Below are 14,288 nucleotides of genomic sequence, written 5' to 3'. Positions count from 1 at the left end.
GTGCAAGTATGTAAATACATAGAAATACATATATTTGAAGTCATACCTGAATTAACCCAGTCAAAGTGTTTTAAAGTATGAGAATAGTAAGGAGAATACTGTGTCTCACATCTGGGAAGGTTACGATAGGATTACGACGGCAGTCAAGCTAAGAATATAAATATGTACATAGATACGATATCTTACTAGCCTGTGACGAGTTGTGTGGGAAATTTACAGACTTAACTAAGTAAATAATAAAACTTTATTAACATACTCTTCGTGGGGTTTAATGTATAGCAAACTTATGTACATAGCTCGGGTAAAGATTTATTGAAGTTTGGTCATTAGCACTATGCAAATATGTAAACTTATTTAACGGATAACTTGTGATCCAGTAAATGCATTCAGGGAGAATGCTTAACTCGATAAGCAGTTGGGATCTGCATACATATAAATACATACAATAATCGTATTGCATTACCTGTTTGGCATATATATTGTCCTACAATCCATAACATTATTATTGGTAAACTGTGAGATAATTTGTGCAGACAAACAATTACGCAACTTTGCCCATGTGAACTTGAACTTCAAGTTAAAAGCTATAAGGAAATGGTTTCTTATGCATTATTAGAGTTTGTGTCAAGGAAAGATTCAGATTCTAATAAAAACTAAAAACCTTCAGAATAGGATAATTAGTAAGTTGTTTGGCTCGGTTATGAAGTTATTCAAGAATTAACAATTAAATACAGCTTTAAAAGCTATAAAAACAAGAAAGTTACAAAATAATTACGATTATGAGGCCCACCCTCCTCCCACTACAAGTCTTACTTTCCATTTTCGCTCCCACTTTAAGACAGAGATTTGAGGAGAATGCAATCTGGGAGAAAGAATACCCCGAAATAAGTCGGGCTATTTCACCCAATGACAGACGCGAGTGTCATCAGCAATTCAAGGATCTCAAGGACCCTCAATTACACTGGGATCTGATTGGTTTAACTATTGTAAAGTGGTCAAAATAATTATAACTTGGTGGACATTTACGTATTAAATAATTAAGTGCACTAATTTTTCCCAGGACCAGCGCCTCATTCGGTTAGGATATCCGGTCGAACGGATAAACGTGACGACAGAGGATGGCTACATTTTGGGCCTTTATCGAATCCCTTTTAGCCCGAAATCTCCGATTGTGGAAGGTATTGTCAAAAAAGCAGTCATACTGTATCATGGTCTTATGGCGAATGGTTTAAGCTTTTTGTTGCAAGATGGGTCAAGAAATTTGGGTATGAATTATAATTACCGATTATTTATGCGTCATTAAAAGGTTAGAATATGCAAATGACGAATGATTGATAATTATGTAGCGATGCTATTGGCGGATTCAGGTTTCGACGTGTATATTGCCAATGCTCGAGGTAATAGCTATTCCGAAGGCCATGTAAACCCAGATATGACACTGGATAATTGGGAATATTGGGATTTTAGGTAACTATTAAGTTTAATACTCGGCCTTTTTTAAAGACACAGTTAAATATTTATCCACCCTTAGTTTCCACGAGGTGGGAATATTCGATCTTCCCGCCATTATTGAAACCGTTACGGACATCACGAAGCAGGAGTCCATGTACTACGTTGGTCACAGCATGGGTTCCACCACGCTGGCCGTTCTGCTATCCGAGCGACCAGAATACAATCGACGCATCGCGACCGCATTTCTACTCGCTCCAGCCATATTTTTAGGTCACAGTTGGTTATATGCTCAACCGTTCATCAAATCGGTGAATTATTATCAGGTGAGAGTAGGATTGTCATTTTTATCGACATTGTCTCATACGATCGGATCGCTGCGAATGTAGGTTGTAGAGGATTTCACAGAATTGTTTGCATTTGAAATATGTATGTACATATAGCTCAAAAATGTAACTTCTAAATGTAACTTGTAAAAATGTAATGGTGTTAGTTTAGGCTGGCTTACAAACGTACAGTTGAATAATTCGTATTCCATTGAATTACCATGAAATTATTGAATTGAATTACATTTCACATTATAATTTATTTGGAGGGTACTTCCCATTTAATTGGAGAGGCTTTAAATGCATGTCATTCCTAAAGCAGCAAATTAATCAACAACTTATGCTAAATATATTTTCCAGTACACCTTCAATAATTTTTTCGCTGGTCGTCTAGAGGGTGAAATATTACCGGAGTTACTTGTCGGATCAGTACCAGCGACTCGTTGTTCCATTGAAGAATATGCATGTGGTACGGAACACATTCGATAATTATTTACCAAGACATACAAATTTAAGCCAAAACTTTAATATTTCACAGGAATTTGTTCCAATCTGTTCTTCCGCCAATTCGGATATGACGGTCCTCAAATAAATTACGTAATTTAATTAGAATACTCATTAACAATAAAAATTTTGATTTCTACAAAGATACTACCATTTCTGGGATGATTTAAATATTTATGGATTGCAGACCAAGATTGGTCAGTTTCTTGAAGTTTATCCGGTCACTTCATCGAGCAAGGCGATGCTGCACTTTTTCCAACTGATTAAAACCAATAAATTTTGTCAATATGACGACGGATTTAACGAGCCACGGTATTCTCAAAGAAGTCCATCTTGTTACAACCTGGAAAATATTTTTAGTCCATTGCTCATATTTTGGGGCTCAAATGATAGCACAGTGAAACCACAGGTAAAACGCCTCATATGTATATATGAATAATGAAATAGATATTTATGCATTAGTTATAAGACGTCAATAATTATATTTTAATAAGTATATTTTAATTTTATGCATAAGCAAGCAATTTTTTTTCAGGATGTTGCAAAAACGGTGTCTCATATACCCAAGACAGCTTTAAAGGAGAATATCAAGGTGGATTCGAAGTACTTCATCCACATGGATTTTGTATTTGCGAAGGATGCAGATATTTTGGTATACAAAAGAATAGTGGATGTAATGCTAAACGCGACGTATGGCTGATGATAAGTTTCCCTATTTTTCTAATAAATATGACACGTGTTAGAATACCGTGACATACATATGTCGTTGAAAGTGCATTGTGATTTATGTATTATATTTATGGGAGTTGTGCCTACACCTTAATCATCAGATTTTCTTTGCTACATAATTTACCCATAATACCTTTTGTAAAGGGCTGGTTAAATTAACATGTACAAAGTCGACAATTCTAAATATGTGTCAACAATTGGATTATGTATCTGTAACTGCATTAATATTCAATGCATGCTTATTTTTGTAATAAGAACCAAATTTAGGCAGAATTGTATTAAGTAGTTTAACTTACAAAAATTATTATTTGTCAACCACAGAAAAGCTAAAATCGCTTAAAACTGAATACAGTGAAGAAAAATGTGTGCATAATTAACAGTCATGAGAACAAACTGTTCCTGACCAACTGGACTGAATCCCAAAATGGGATGGGATCAGGATAATGTATTTTGCTATACCACTACCAGATAATTAATGGTAAGGTTTTCCATACCAGGAAGAAGTAAACGATGTTCAAAAGCGAATCAGTTCAATTTATAAAATTAGTTCCAATTTTTACGTAATTCGCCATATCGTCGCCGTTCGTGCAAAACGTTACCTAACATAACCTTGATAACTTGATAGACGATGCCTACATACATACTATACTTAGAAACCATGATTTCAGCTTAAAATGCAATATCAAATGCGCGAATTATTTACGAAGTTTTGATTACTATGCAAAAAGATGCTTTTTAAGTGTGAAAGTTTCATGAAAGTTAGTAAGTCAATTTTCCTTAGATATTTATGTGCATAAAAGTTCGTAAGTTTACAAACCATACGACGATTACGCTGTTACGAAGGTTACAAGCGTTACTTAGTTTCCTTGCTACTTTTCAAGGGAGCATAAAAACTTCACCAACCTCAATAAGTTTTCCATTTATGCTTTGCATCTAACAAATATTACCACATACAAGTAATTGCACTCCAGAATCAGTTCAAATGAATTATTTTAAATAATCACGTATCAATTATGCAGAGAGAACACACATTTGTAAATTTGATTTATTGACAAGCTTTTTTAAAAATTTAAATCCTTTCGAAATATTTTTAAAAATCGAGTTAACATTTTATCTTATACATACAACATATGAAGCTAATACTGAAATTTGCCGGATTTGGGATATTTGAATACATTGATGATAACTTAATTCAGGAAATCTACCCTTGAATTTTACGTACATACGTAAACTTCAGCAGTAAATCCTTCAAAAAACTTGACAGAATGTCGAGGCTAATTTCAGTGAGCTGCAAAAATTTCTTATGAGAACAACGAATTTCCTCCAACTAATTTCCACCAAGTTGAAACATATACTAATTAAATTAATTTTTTATAATTTAACTGTGACTAAGTAACATTTACTGACAATTAATTCCCATTTTTCACTTGTCAAAGGAATGTATTGTTTAGATTTGTATCCGATATCTTTGTATTCTTGCCTGATGAAAATGACAGTAGTTCATTGAAAGCTAGCAATTTTCAACAATAAAATCAAGAAATAATCCCCGAAAACCGCAGAAATGAGTGATCATATACTAATTAACCCAAGGTATTGAATACCATGTCTGGTAGACTGGAAAGGTTACTCTAGCGTATCTGCTAGCGAATAGGTGAGGTGACGAGTGGTGTGAGAAGGATAACGACATTATTATAGAATTATGGGAAATAGGATTTAATGCATCTAATGCATATGTATGTAAGTACAAATATATTTTCATATGCTGAGTAAAGCTTAACTGGATTACATAGGTCACTCACTATTAAATTTGTAAGTTATACATTAAATGCATGCAATGAGAATGCTTAACTCGAACTCCTTCATATGTATGTACATGAGCACATGTATACCTTGATTCCAGGTATGTATTGCATAAGCAATGGTTATGCATGCATATCTGTATGGCCACACAATACATGAAATGAATATGGATAAGCTGTGGGATAATTCGCATAGACAAACAATTACGCAGCTTTGACCATGTGAACTTGAACTTCAAGTTGGAAGCTATAAGGAAATCATTTCATATGAATCATTGGAGTTTTTGTCAAGGAAAGAGGCACATTGTAATAACAAACTAAAAACTATCGGAATTGTGCAATAAGTAAATCGCTTAAGCTTGGTTATGAACTTATTCAAGAGTTAATAGATAATTTAAAATAGTTTAAAAAATAATTTATTTTGCAAAAAATTACTAAAATAATTGTGCCATTATGAAGTCGACCCTTCTCCCACTGCAAGTCCTACTTTCCCTTTTCTCCCCCTCGTTAAGACAGAGATTTGAGGACAGTGCAACCTGGGATAAAGAATATCCGGAAATAAGATGGGCCCTGTCAAACCATGACAGACGCGAGTGTCACCAGCAATTCAAAGATCTCAAGGACCCTCAATTGCACTGGGATCTGATTGGTTTAACTATTGTAAATTTGTGGAAAAGTGTATAATTCTGGTCGACATTTATTAAATAAATGCACTAACTTTTTGCCAGGACGAACGCCTTACTCGGTTAGGATATCCAGTCGAACGGATCAACGTGACTACAGAGGATGGCTACATTTTGGGAATTTATCGAATCCCATTTAGCCCGAAATCTCCTTTGGTGGAGGGTGTGGTCAAAAAATCAGTCGTACTGGGACATGGTCTCTTAGCGAATGGTTTAAGCTACTTGCAGCAGGGTGACTCAAGAAATTTGGGTATGAACTATACCGACTAAATATGTATTGATCATGTAAAGATTCACGTAAATTACTAAAATATTAATAATTATGTAGCAATGATATTAGCGGATTCAGGTTTTGACGTGTATATTGTAAATTTTCGGGGAAATAGCTATTCTCAAGGGCATATTAACCCAGATATGACACTGGATAATTGGAAATATTGGGATTTTAGGTAAAAAATCATTAGTGCCGAGAACCATATCAGTTTTATTATCTACGTATAATCCCAGTCTTTCACATGTAAAACTCGTGCCTCCCGTTCAAACTAGCTCACTATGAAGAATACAAAAATACGGTCATGCATATGTTTTGTGGGATCAAAATAAAATTGCTCCCATGCAAATCTGGGTTTTACATGTAAAAGACCTGCATTTTTAACCATTTTAAGACTGTTTTAAAAATATAATTATCCACCTCAAGCTTCCACGAGATGGGAATATTCGATCTTCCCGCCATTATTGAAACCGTTACGGACATCACGAAGCAGGAGTCCATGTATTACGTGGGTCACAGCATGGCTTCCACCGCACTCACGGTCATGCTATCCGAGCGACCAGAGTACAATCGACGCATCGCGACCGCATTTCTACTCGCTCCCGCCATATTCTTAGGCCACATGGGATTATATGCTCAACCTTTCGCCAAATCCGTGAATTATTATCAGGTGAGAGCATATGTACTTCTGATAATTTATCCATAAATTTATAAACTAACCAGATCTGCAGATTTAAATAGAAAGTAGCCGGTTACATTTTCAAAGAATCGTCGAAATTTAATTAAGCAAACCTGAAATTAAAAAAAACTGTTTCAACATTTAATTTGACCCTTGATTATTTAAATTACTTATAATTAAAGGTCCTCATGATTTTTGAGAACGAATTTAGTTTTACAAAATCAAGGGTATTACTGACCAAATGAGCTTGTCGCTTGTCGCATCCGGAGGGTTATAAATACATACGTGAATTAATTATCATTAAGATTGGGCAATTGTTCAATTTGTGCGTTTAAAGTGGGTGCACGTCAAGTTTGATATCTAACAAGGGACACTCACGACCTGTCGTTTGAGTCCAGAGTACCCACTATGTTTTTTAGAATCTACTAGGACCTCTCATATTTCCGTGTAAAACTCATATTTGGCGTCGTTCCGTGGCGCCAAATTCGCCAAATTTGAATGTTTTTATTTTTGAAACCGCCATAACTTTTGAAATCCTGGACAGATTTTGAAAATTTTTGGCAAAAATCATGACAAGGAGTTCAACTTTCTTATCCCATGAAATTTTTTCCAAAATTATCGCTTTTAACTTTTCGCAAAATTTCGTAATTTTCATAGAAATGGGGGTTCGTCGAAAAAATGTTAAAAATATTTCAAAAATTGAAAATTTGTTATTTTTATTTTTTTTTCTCAAAAATGTCGGCTTTTGTGATCATTTTAAGCATAAAATTTTGAAAATCCGACATAAACTGCAAAAGTTATGGGGGTTTGAAATTGGTCGAAAATGCAAATTTTTAAGTTTGGCGCCACGCCATGGCGCCAAATATGAGTTTTACACGGAAATAAGAATGAATCCTTCATCTGGGGTCCTAGTAGATTCTAAAAAGCATAGTGGGTACTCTGGACTCAAACGACAGGTCGTGAGTGTCCCTTGTAAGTAGGTCTTTTTTTGTGAGTTTTAACAGGTGACTGATTGATTGATTGATAGTCATTTATTCACATGTTATTCCTTGATCAGTACAATTTAATGACTGGTTTACATCAAGTAACACAAAGCTCAACTACATACCATGATCTTATAAATCTATTAGGTATTAATAACCTAGTCTAACGTTTACTTATAAATTAATCGTAATTACTCTTACGCTTTTTCATAACAAACTCGGTGATACGACTTCGCACATTTCCCGATACATGTATATTAGCATCCAAAATTTCTTGTATCATTACCGTGTCTAAAGTATTCCATATTAAAGTTGAGTAATAAGTTATTACTAATAACGCACTGAATTGGTAAACATGACCGATAACGACTCACATGTGAGTAACCTCGTGATGTCAACTACGTATGTATATAAATAAATATGTACATACGTGCATGCACCATAAAACATATAAACTAAGCAAATTATATTTTACAGTACACCCTCAACAATCTTTTCGCTGGTCGAATGGACGGTGACAGAATAGCAGAGGTCCTGGTCGGGTCATTTCCACCGAATCGTTGTTCCACCGAGAAATTTGCATGTGGTATGGAAGACAAAGACGTGCTTACGTGCATATGGACACATTCAATGAGTACACTCTAAGTAAAGTTGTGTAAAAGAATTTACATCAGGTTCAGTAAAACAGAGAATGACACAACGATTGGGTAATATTTATCCAATGTCATTGGCAGCGGAAGTATTGGGACAGGGAGACATTTTCCCCCCAGAAATTCAGCTAAATCGTATCCAGCCCATGGTAATATGTACATACATCAGTTACTCCTCTTCCTATCCAATAACTCTTATGTCCCCCAAACTGCCGCCGCCATTGTCCATATCAAATTTTTCACGTCGTTCGAAAAATTTTACCCAATTGTTGTCTCATCCTGTATTTTACTCAACCTTGAGTAAATAAATTTCACAAAACATTACTTAGAGTGTATTCACTCTAATCCTAAGTAAAATGCTTTAAATTTGTATATGTGATTTTATATACATATCAAATTACATGTGTGAATTTCAATATTTCACAGGAATTTGTTCAAACATGTTCTATCTCTTTTTCGGATATGACGCTCCTCAAACAAATTACGTAATTAGAATACTCATTACCAATTAAAATTATCATTTCGACAAAAATACTACCGTTTCTGGGATGAATTACTTAAATATGTATGGCTTACAGACCACGATTGGTCAGTTTTTTGAAACCTATCCCGTCACTGGATCGACCAAGACGTTGATTCACTTTTTGCAAATGGTTAAAACCAATACATTTTGTCAATTTAACTATGGCTTTAACGCAATTAACGAGTTACGATATGGCCAAAGAAGTCCGCCTTGTTACAACATGGACAATATTTCTGTTCCATTACTCGTATTTTGGGGTCCAAATGATAGCAACGTGAAACCCCAGGTACACAAATACATCTCATGATATGTACATAGATTTAAATTTTATATGTCAATGAAAGAGAACGAATGTTTTTCAGGATATTGCAAAAACTGTGTCTCAAATACCAAAGGGCGCTTTAAAGGAGAACATCAAGGTGAATTCGACGTACTTCACCCATATAGATTTTGTATTTGCGAAAGATGCAGATATTTTAATATATAAAAGAATAGTGGATGTAATGTTAAACGCGACATATGGATGATGATAAGTTTGATTATTTGTTTAATAAATGTTACAGCGTGCGTACGAGAATATCGTCATTGAAGGTTCATTTTGGTTTATCAGTATGTATCTCATTTTTCTGCAGTTGTAGCTACACCTAAATCACCAGATTGTTCGAAACAAATTTATAAATAATATTACAACATTATGTTGCCAACATATTTGTTGGTGATTCCAGTGGGTATCCTAGGATCGGTACGGCCTGTGGAATTTTTAAAAGTACGGCCGGTGTGTTGAAATTTTTACTTCGACGTAATCCACTAATTTTTTAACTTTAAAACTTCGTGCACAAATTTAAATATATATGCATTATGTGCAGACCAATGGAGATATTTATTGTGACGCGCAGGTCATAACTTATCTACAATGAGGAGGTGTGAGGTGGTTATCGTCAATTTTACCTATAATCGGTAAATTATTCACTCCTAGAAATAAGCGGACACGTATTTTTCGTTTTCGCCGGTTGCAGAATTTAAAACATTACCAATTCATCATTTTTCAAAACGCTGTCACGTTTCTAATTTTAACCCGATTTCATAAACAAACCAAAATTTTTGCTTAGACTTTCTTCCTGGAAATTACATATAAAAATTCATTAAAAAAAAAACTTTTAATGTTCAAAAAATTATCCCATTTTGAATTGAAAAAACTATGAAATTTAACCGAATTTTAAAAATTAATTTTTATAACTTCATGAACCTAATTCTGTAATAAAATTTTGTTTAATTAATGATATTGGGTTAAAATTAGAGGTAACAACTTTTTAAGAATTTATGATTTGGGCATAAGTTTTTTTTAAGTCCGCCAAGGGTAAAAAATGCGCATTCTTGAAAACTCAAAAATACGGATCCGCTTGTTTCTGTGCGTGAAAAACGTAAAATTAGACCCTTCAAAATCGGCGATAAGCACACTATACCTCTTCATTGTTAGAGTGATTTTTCCGAAGAAATTTAATCCGTCAAGAGAACTTAATGTAAACTTAACAAGTTTTTTAACTTTAATATTTCTAATTGAATGTGAACTGTGTTTAAAGAAATTATCTATCACATGACTTGACAGCACACGATTACTCGATGAAAACGGACTATATTTTCCTACATTTAGGATAGGTTTCAAGTCTAAAGTCGCTTCTGCCATGGAAATTCTGAAGCTGAAATTTAGGTGTATTTGCGGTTAGGCAATTTCGGTATACAAATTTGTATTTTTTAATGCCGTATTGTTAAAAACACTAAATAAAAATAAGTACAATTTACTTAAAGTTGAGAAAAAATGAGAATGGCACAACCGAAAGGTAAAATTTGTCCAAACAGGACAAATCTTGTTTGGGTAAGTTCAAAATTGCATAAAATTTGTTAAAAAATGTGTCCTACGGGTAGCTAAATTTGGAACACTGTTGAATGAATTTTGCTCATGGGTTGTGTCATCCACTTTTTTTTACTCACCCATGAGTAAATTTTAATTATTTTTATTTAGCGTGCATTATCTGGTCACGGTGCTATCGTGACCGGGTCCTGGTACGGCCGGTCCCACGGTCCGGCCTGTGGACACATCCACACTCACCCTTATGGACGGATACCCTCTGGGTGATTCCACTAAAATCTGTGATTATTGATCTATTACGTAAACAATAACCGGTTTTATTATATTTTCACACGGTTTTGAGTTCCTAGTTAACACTTATTTTTCATTGTTATTATTTACGTGCAACTAGTATGTTAACTACACACATATGTATAAATCTTGGCTTATGCGTAAGAGCATATTTGATAAAGTTTACTTCAATATTTTAAGGTATTCTGCATCAGACTATAATTCTAGCCCGGGCTACCGCCTATCTCGTAATGCAAGTAGCCCGGGCCAGAGATAGGGGAGCCCGGGCTAGAATTATAGTCTGTTCTGCATAATACATACATACATGTGTAAACGCTCAATTGGCTATAAATACAAAAACCAATACACTCTAATGATTAGAGTGTATTGGTTTTTGATTGGAGTCTAATCCATCAAGCTTAACATATTTATGTACGTAGGAAATGTCACCTAAAACGTAACAAGAATTCATCACCTAATAATCCCGTAAACCAGTTAAAATTTGCTACCCGTCAATTCTAATTCGTCAAATTGGGCAACTTTAATTCATTACACGTGTAAACACTGCCATCGTTATTAATCCATTAAACCTGCCATACATAAATATATATGCATTTATGAATAGGACACTGCATTGGCATTATGATAATTTCAAAATGGGCTGGAAATATAATTAATTCCTGTGATATTGAGTGTTTCCGTATTTATTATAACAAACGTAAAGAGTTATACCCGAAAATGAAGAGTAACATATTAATTCACAATATCCCATTAAAATCCGATATTTCCGGAGGAATTATATTTCTTGAGACATTCTTTAACATCGGCTACTACTTGGGTCTTGTCCCTTTCAAATTCCGGAAGCGATTGATCGGAACACCTTCCTACCCTCATTTAAAATCGTATCTGATATATCTGCATGAGAGAAAGTATCAAAAGGTACACAAATATTCAGGGAAATCACTCAGTCCTTGGTAACTTTTTTGAAATCCATAAATTCTGTAAACTTACAAACTTTTAGATACAAATATTTTGAAACAAAATTAGTTTACGAATTTTTATGAATTTATTCAGATCAACGATGTCTTTTTATTGTGTAAAAGTTTGTAAAATTATTTTGCAAAATTTACGAATTTCACAAGTTATCAATTATTGCGTGAATTGCATGAGTTCAAAAATTCAATTGATTGGTACTTTTTAATAGGTACTTTGCGCTACAGTCCATTTTCTTGTGATGCTGCAATATTTCTCAGAAACTCGACAAGCTCCCCTGACACCAATTTGGATGGGCTTAACATCCAATCCTACCCTGTATTTTAGACTCTTTTCGGAAATAATGTTACACACGTACAAGCTAACGACAATTCTATCGCTATGGCTTTGTAAACGGAGATACCTTAATTGCCTCCAGTATATGGTGGATAACAGATATTACCCCGTTTTCCAGGGAAAATCGGTTGTAAGTACATTACCGATTTTGATTTGCGGAAATCTCCCGTCCATCGACTCCCGCCCCCGTTCTTCCGCCCATTTGCACCCGCCCGTGGAAATCTTCCGCCCACCGACTCCCGTTGACCCTTTTCCGCCCATGAAAATCTCCCCCCGTCATCATTTCCCGCCCGTAATTTTTTTCGAGTACCAGATTTTTTGTTAACATATGTATAATAATAATACATAACACAAAGTATTTAAGTTAAAATATATAAGTATTTATTTAGTCAACAGAATTTAGCGTCACTCATGTAAGATATTTTGTTGTGATTACAGTTTTTTGTAGCTAATACCTCTGTAGTGTATGACAAATTTTCTGTTTTTGAGTTAGTTGATTTTTAAATCTTTATTAATTTAAGTGAGGTTCTCCGATTTGTGATGTATTCATTATTATTTTTCGTTTTGTAAAAGTATGCTGACACTGCTTTTTACTGGTTACATGAGTGACGCTAAATGATGTTGACTAAATGAATACTTATATAAATATATTAACTTAAATACTTTGTGTTATGTATTATTATTATACATATGTTAACAAAAAAATCTGGCATTCGAAAAAAAATTACGGGCGGGAAATGATGACGGGGGGAGATTTTCATGGGCGGAAAAGGGTCAACGGGAGTCGGTGGGCGGAAGATTTCCACGGGCGGGTGCAAATGGGCGGAAGAACGCGGGCGGGAGATCGTGGGCGGGTTGCTTCCGTATACCACCGATTTTATATGCCTTGCCTGTAGATTTTACGGAAACCTTGCTTTAATTTTTTTTGTAACCATTCCAGTTTTATGTAAACTAGGTATAAGATTATAGGTCATAATACAAATTGCTTTCGAGATTGATTTATAATTTTTAGTTTCTTGATGTAAAAATTAATTAATCTTTTATGCAACTTGGTTCAATGTGCTTAAATTCTCGTAAGTTTTTCTAATCCGGTGTTTCATATAGTTTAAAATCTTTTTGTAAGGCATCGAAAACCTGATTTTACCAGAATTTGGATATCGGTATCTAATTTCGAAAGTTTGGATGCTATAATATTTACGTATGTCCTTTTGAATAACTTTCATTTATAGATAACATCTAAATTATCTGCGTGCATAATTTGGGCCGTCAGTTTGACCAAATCGTTCGTAGACATAATATTTTGCATCAACGTTCTCGATGAAAAGACACACGATTTATCCCTGGACTGGATTGCTCGGAGGTACATTGCGGCCGGAAGGTATACTTACTTCACCACATCGAACTGGAACTCGACGGTGGCTCCATCTTGGGAAGAAGCCAGTCCCGTAGACTACTCTCTGGCCATTTTGTGCTTCATCGGAGTCTTTTGTCGCCAATTTTTCTCACTATTCAATGACTCATTGTCACTCGTTTTCTGTCTCGTCCTGTGGAGCGCGGCAAATCAATTTAAAAATTTGGTTCGAGAGGATATTAAAGCTGAAAATGGCATGGTTTGTGTAACACAAAAAATTATGTGTTAAGGTGGAACTACTCCGTCATATATTTTTAATTTCACTTTACCCCTGCTCCAATGTCTTAACATGCAAATTTTTAAAATGACAGCAATTTCATGAGTTTTGGGATAAACGCAAATATTGATAGTTTAATGCAAACTTTGCATTGCAAAGTTAAATTTTGGTATTATACATAAAACTAAAAAAAATCAAATTCATGTTGGAGGAAATTTACTGTGCAAAAAAAATGCAAATGAATTAGTATTTTTTTAAATCCATAGTTTTGTAGACCAAAAATTGACTTTACATCAGACTATCAGAAGTTACAATTATTTCAAACCTTGTGAAATTGATGCCATTTTATAAATTTGCTTTTAAGGACATTTCTGTATGTATGTAGGGGTAAAGAAAGATTAAAATCTATTCCTTATCAAATCATCATCCTATCTATGCAACCTTAACTTATCACTATGGTTCTTGATACGTAAATTGCAGGATAATCCGGGTGGCAATGCATACAGTAGTATTTTGAAGAACTATGAAGTCCTCAAAAGCCTCTCGGAAGTTGTGAACAAAGCCATCTGGAAACTGATTCTAGCGTTTGTAGCAGAAG

The 14,288-nt window shown here is 34.5% G+C and overlaps 2 protein-coding genes across 3 annotated transcripts; both read left to right on the top strand.

The window, feature by feature from the left end:
• Positions 1 to 358: 358 nt before the first annotated feature.
• LOC110857886 (lipase 3) lies at positions 359 to 3,533 on the top strand. Its single transcript, XM_022106500.2, has 8 exons — positions 359 to 986; positions 1,061 to 1,265; positions 1,347 to 1,467; positions 1,532 to 1,775; positions 2,136 to 2,244; positions 2,314 to 2,372; positions 2,467 to 2,688; positions 2,815 to 3,533. Exons 1-8 carry the CDS (start codon positions 780 to 782, stop codon positions 2,977 to 2,979), a joined length of 1,332 nt encoding a protein of 443 aa, XP_021962192.1. The 5' UTR covers positions 359 to 779; the 3' UTR covers positions 2,980 to 3,533.
• A 1,560-nt stretch (positions 3,534 to 5,093) lies between these two features.
• Positions 5,094 to 9,181, top strand: LOC110857885 (gastric triacylglycerol lipase). Of its 2 annotated transcripts, XM_035858304.1 has the most exons (9): positions 5,094 to 5,467; positions 5,536 to 5,740; positions 5,819 to 5,939; positions 6,188 to 6,431; positions 7,901 to 8,009; positions 8,500 to 8,558; positions 8,652 to 8,726; positions 8,801 to 8,882; positions 8,959 to 9,096. In XM_035858304.1, exons 1-8 carry the CDS (start codon positions 5,261 to 5,263, stop codon positions 8,861 to 8,863), a joined length of 1,083 nt encoding a protein of 360 aa, XP_035714197.1. In that variant the 5' UTR covers positions 5,094 to 5,260; the 3' UTR covers positions 8,864 to 8,882; positions 8,959 to 9,096. The 2 variants fall into 2 exon arrangements, with proteins under 2 accessions (XP_035714197.1, XP_021962191.1); XM_022106499.2 differs by having other exon boundaries at positions 8,652 to 8,882; positions 8,959 to 9,181.
• The last annotated feature ends 5,107 nt before the right edge of the window (positions 9,182 to 14,288 follow it).

The sequence above is a fragment of the Folsomia candida genome, unplaced genomic scaffold (genome assembly GCF_002217175.1).
Source record: "Folsomia candida strain VU population unplaced genomic scaffold, ASM221717v1 Fcan01_Sc019, whole genome shotgun sequence".
Taxonomy (NCBI): Eukaryota; Metazoa; Arthropoda; class Collembola; order Entomobryomorpha; family Isotomidae; genus Folsomia; species Folsomia candida.
Note: the sequence above shows the minus strand (reverse complement) of the source record. Positions and strands in the feature narration are given on the sequence as shown.